Here is a 4,536-nt window from a genome sequence, read left to right as displayed (position 1 = left end):
CAAACGGGGCCATAGTTCCAAACAAGATCTTAAGGGAAAAGCCGGACATTATTCAAATAAATATAAACCAAACAATATCCGCTCATAACCAATGCATCTCTATTAGAGACTGTTTCGCTGTCGTAGTGCCCAGGAACTAACGCATCAGTGGTGACGATGAAGCCTCGTTCCATTCAGACGGCTAAAACAATTGTGCGGCCGCATGGCTGCATCCGCCATCCGTCCGCAGCAAAGGCTCATCTGTCGTAGTACTCCATTCTTTACCTAGACAGTTTGACGGAAAAAATGACGTTATCAGGGTGTTTGTTTTCTCCACCTAAACTTCAGTTGTTGTTCCATCGGATGGTTAGACATATGCATGAAGTATTAAATATAGAATAATTGCGAAACTAACTGCACAGCTTGCGACTAATTTGCGAAATGAATCTTTTAAGCCTAATTAGCCCATGATTTGATAATGTGGTGCTACAGTACATGTGTGCTAATGATGAATTAATTAAGCTTAATAAATTTGTCTGGAGTACTGACGAATTCTGTAATTTGTTTTTTTATTAATATCTGAACACCCCATGCGGCATCCTCACGTGACACCTTCTAAATTTCAGTCACCGAATCTAAACACCCCCCTTGTTTGCTTCGATTCCAAACATCAAACTTAACTACACATTTGTTATTTTGTTGTCACTATTCACCAGAGCCAACCGACCGGCCGGTCAAACTAATGCTGGCTGCTTTGTGAATGAACAAGCGAGCCGGCGTGGACCTTGGAGTATTGGCGGCCGGTGGCGGCAGAGATCAGCACGCCTCGCTGATAATAAGCGAGCCGGCGTGGACCTTGGAGTGACACTTCAGCCGTTCAGCGTTTGTGATGCACTGTTTTCGTTAGGCGTGTCTAGATTTCGTTCAGGCCAGCCACTGGTACCGTCTCTCGTGCGACGACACTGCGTGCACGGCTCGCCGCAGCGCGCGCAGGCCGCAGGCGACAGCAATCATGGACGTGGAAGCAGCGCGCAAGGACTTGACGCCGCCGCCAACACGCGGCGGCAAGGTGATGCACCGCCTCCTGGTGGCGCTCAACTGCGGGATGCTGGCACTGGGCACCACGGCGGGGCCGCTCCTCATCCGCCTCTACTACGACAAGGGCGGCCAACGGGAGTGGCTGTCCGCGTGCCTCCAGTCCGTAGGCTGGCCACTGCTGCTGATCCCCGTGGCGGCTTCCTACGCCGCGCGCCGCGCGCGCGACCCGCGGGGCGCCCCCGTCCTGCTCACCCCGCCACGCGTGCTGCTGGCCGCCGCGGGCCTCGGCGTCGCCACGGGCGCCGACAACTACATCTACGCGTACAGCCTCCGGTACCTTCCCGTCTCCACCTCCGCGATCCTCATCTCGACGCAGCTCGCCTTTACGGTGTTCTTCGCGTTCCTCATCGTGCGGCAGCGGCTGACGCCCGCCACGGTGAACGCCGTCGCGCTGCTGACGGTGGGCGCCGCCGTGCTGGGCCTCCACGCCTCGTCCGACCGCCCCGCGGGGGTCGCCCGAGGGAAGTACTTGCTGGGCTTCGCGCTGGCCCTCGGCGCCGCGGCGCTCTACGGGCTCATCCTGCCGCTGGTCGAGCTCGCGTACAGGCGCGCGGCGGCAGGCGGCGGCCGCGCGGTGACGTACGCGCTGGTGATGGAGATGCAGCTGGTGATGGGCTTCTTCGCCACCGCATTCTGCACCGTCGGTATGATCGTCGACAAGGACTTCCAGGTGCGTGCAAACATTTCACATGTCGCCTACGTACGTGCCACTTCTAAGTTCTAATAGACTCACCACGCAAGTTGGTCCACATATCGCCGCATGTCTGTTTGAAAGGCCGTTGGACAGGCCATAGTTTTCTTCCGACAAAAGCCCTCTTCTTGTCTCTTTGTCCTCACGTGGCCTTCTTCCTCACAAGATATCATGGTACGACAGCGCCGTCCTATGCCTGTCTGGTGTCTGCCACACTGTCATAGAAAAATACCGGTGTTTGCCAAATAACAACACGTTTTCGAACATTCTTTTTTCACCATGTTTTTTACGCGCACGCTATACCCACGCGGCCGGGCATTGCTTCGTTTGGATGCATGTATGTTTACTTAAATTCATATGTGTCGTGGTGGAATGGAATAGAATTTATTTTAATTTCACTTTAATCTACTTCAACACATGTGAATTAAAATGAATATATGTGTATCAAACACGGCCTAAGCCATCTCTTGCTATCCCCTTCCCCCTTCCCTCATCCACGCCGCTTCTCCCTCATTGTCCGCGAGAAGAGAACTCGACGAAAGAGGAAGTGCCAGCCGGCACCATGTCGCTGCTACTGGCCATGAGTCCGTTCCCCTTGCTAGGGAAGTAGTCCATGGGCGGCGGTTCCACGTTCTTGGTCGACGCCGTGCAGTGGCCGCCACGCGCTGCGTCTGCGTCCCAGCCCACGGAGCGCAGCGGGTCGTCGGGCGACGACATGGCGGTGCCGAGGCTGATGAACTGCCGCGGGAGTAGGTGGCCCGTGGCCGCTCCCCTCCTGGTCCTTCTTCTCCGGATCGACGTTCATCTGCTGGTGGTGACATGATATGATCGCAGCAAGTCATCACAACAAAAAAGTCTCGGTCGGCCACGTTCACCAGAGGCAGAGAGCCCCTTTCCCTTTGATTACGTACGTAATCTGATTTTCTCTCTTTATTGTATCGATTAATGATTGATGAAAACTACCGTGGACGACTACATGTATCACCTGTGCTTTTTAAAAAAAAAAATCTATAAGCACCTGTGGATTGAGCAGACGTCTCTGGAGAGTGGAGACCCGGCGTCATTGTTGCATTCAAAGTGTAGTTGTAGACTGCTAGCTAGCTCCAAACCTACCACGAGGCACGCGTGCTACCATCTTAATCTTGTGCACAGCCACAGACAGAGGCACGAGTCGCCGCAGCACGACCATATAGGCATGGACGTGGAAGCGAGCCATGGATCTCCGCCCACGCGCAGCAAGACAACGATGCACCGGCTCTTGGTGGCGATCAACTGCGTGATGCTCGCGTTTGGCGTCACCGGTGGGCAGCTCCTCAGCCGCCTCTACTTCAGCAAGGGTGGCCACCGGCAATGGCTCTCCGGGTGGCTCCAGACCGGTGGCTGGCCGCTGCTGCTCCCACCAGTGGCAGCTTCCTACGTCCGTCGCCGAGGCCGAGCGCGCGACCAGAGCACCCCGCCGGTCCTGCTGCTCACCCAGCCGCGCATACTGCTGGCCGCCGCGGGGCTCGGGCTCATCGCGGGCATGGACAACTTTCTTTACGCCTGGGGGCTCGAGTTCCTGCCCGTCTCCACTTCCGCGATCCTCGTCTCGACGCAGCTCGCGTTCACGGTGCTCTTCGCGTTCCTCGTCGTGCGGCAGCGGGTGACGGTGGCCACGGCGAACGCCGTGGCGCTGCTGACGGCCGGCGCCGTCGTGCTGGCGCTGCACGTCTCCTCCGACCGCCCCGCGGGCGTCACCGGGAGCCAGTACTGGCTGGGCTTTGCGCTCACCCTGGGCGCCGCGGTGCTGTACGGGCTCTTCCTGCCGCTGGTCGAGCTCACTTACAAGCTGTGCGCTGCTGCGGGTGGCGGCGGTGGCGGCTCCGCCGTGACGTACGCGCTGGTGGTGGAGATGCAGCTGGTGATTGGGTTCGTCGCCACCGCCTTCTGCACCATCGGCATGATCGTCAACAAGGACTTCCAGGTGCGTGATCCAGCCCGTGCGCTGTGCACAGCAACAGCTCCCCACAAACAGAGAGAGAGAGAGAGAGACAGCTGCTTGACGCTGACAGCAATCTGCCTATTGATGCTACACAGGCCATCCAGAGACCCCACGCTCCACAGACCATTAATCCCACGGGGGCTGCGCGCGAGACCATGCGCCGTCACGTCGAGGCTCGAATAGATTCCGGCGCTGACCGACTCACACCGGGGGAATGAGGGAATGGCTGGCGTGCCAGCAGCATAGCCACAGCCCGGCTGGACAGGGCCTCAGGGGCGCCCGCAGTATCGCGCGCGCTCACGTTCTTGATCACGTAATAAAGCTCGTGCCCCGCCGTCCGCCGACGCCCGACGCAGTACCCCTCCTTCGTGGGGCGGCCAGTACGTCTTCCTCAGCAACTCGTTATCGTGGGCTCTCGCCGGCTTAAGTTGGTTTGCTGGTTGCAATTTCGCAGCCGATTCGTTAGATCTTTGTGGTTGGTCTTTAAAGTGGCCGAAAGGATGGCCTGTTGGGTTTCCATGGCAGTGGATAAAGATGGGCCTCTGACTACGATTCCAAAGTGTCCTTTTCTGACCTTATTAGTTGGATTAAGTTCACTTTTAGCCCATCAACTATTGGGTTCCTCTAATTTTGACCCTCAATTATAAAACCGTCTAACGTTGATACCTTAACTGTCAAAATAGTTCACTTTTAGCACCTGGACATGAGCAGGGCTGTTTTGTCCAACGTGGAGCGGGTTGGACCACGCCACGCTGGCGTTGACAGCCACGTAGGACGTCTGCCTCCA

General features: G+C 57.1%; 2 protein-coding genes across 2 annotated transcripts; both read left to right on the top strand.

The window, feature by feature from the left end:
* Positions 1–991: 991 nt before the first annotated feature.
* On the top strand, positions 992–1,839 carry LOC136546391 (purine permease 2-like). The gene has a single exon (XM_066538375.1). The coding sequence runs from the start codon at positions 992–994 to the stop codon at positions 1,799–1,801; it is 810 nt and encodes a 269-aa protein (XP_066394472.1). The 3' UTR covers positions 1,802–1,839.
* A 1,039-nt stretch (positions 1,840–2,878) lies between these two features.
* LOC136546390 (purine permease 2-like) lies at positions 2,879–4,301 on the top strand. Its single transcript, XM_066538373.1, has 2 exons — positions 2,879–3,731; positions 3,845–4,301. Exons 1-2 carry the CDS (start codon positions 2,964–2,966, stop codon positions 3,965–3,967), a joined length of 891 nt encoding a protein of 296 aa, XP_066394470.1. The 5' UTR covers positions 2,879–2,963; the 3' UTR covers positions 3,968–4,301.
* The last annotated feature ends 235 nt before the right edge of the window (positions 4,302–4,536 follow it).

This window comes from Miscanthus floridulus, chromosome 3, assembly GCF_019320115.1.
Source record: "Miscanthus floridulus cultivar M001 chromosome 3, ASM1932011v1, whole genome shotgun sequence".
NCBI lineage: Eukaryota > Viridiplantae > Streptophyta > Magnoliopsida > Poales > Poaceae > Miscanthus > Miscanthus floridulus.
This window is presented reverse-complemented; position numbering and strand designations above follow the sequence as displayed.

What these genes read in the sequence shown, in the direction of transcription:
- LOC136546391 (XM_066538375.1), top strand. Translation starts at nt 992, where the DNA reads ATGGACGTGGAAGCAGCGCGCAAGGACTTGACGCCGCCGCCAACACGC.
- LOC136546390 (XM_066538373.1), top strand. Translation starts at nt 2,964, where the DNA reads ATGGACGTGGAAGCGAGCCATGGATCTCCGCCCACGCGCAGCAAGACA. An exon ending in TCGTCAACAAGGACTTCCAG is followed by an intron (nt 3,732 to 3,844) that starts GTGCGTGATCCA and finishes GATGCTACACAG; the next exon opens with GCCATCCAGAGACCCCACGC.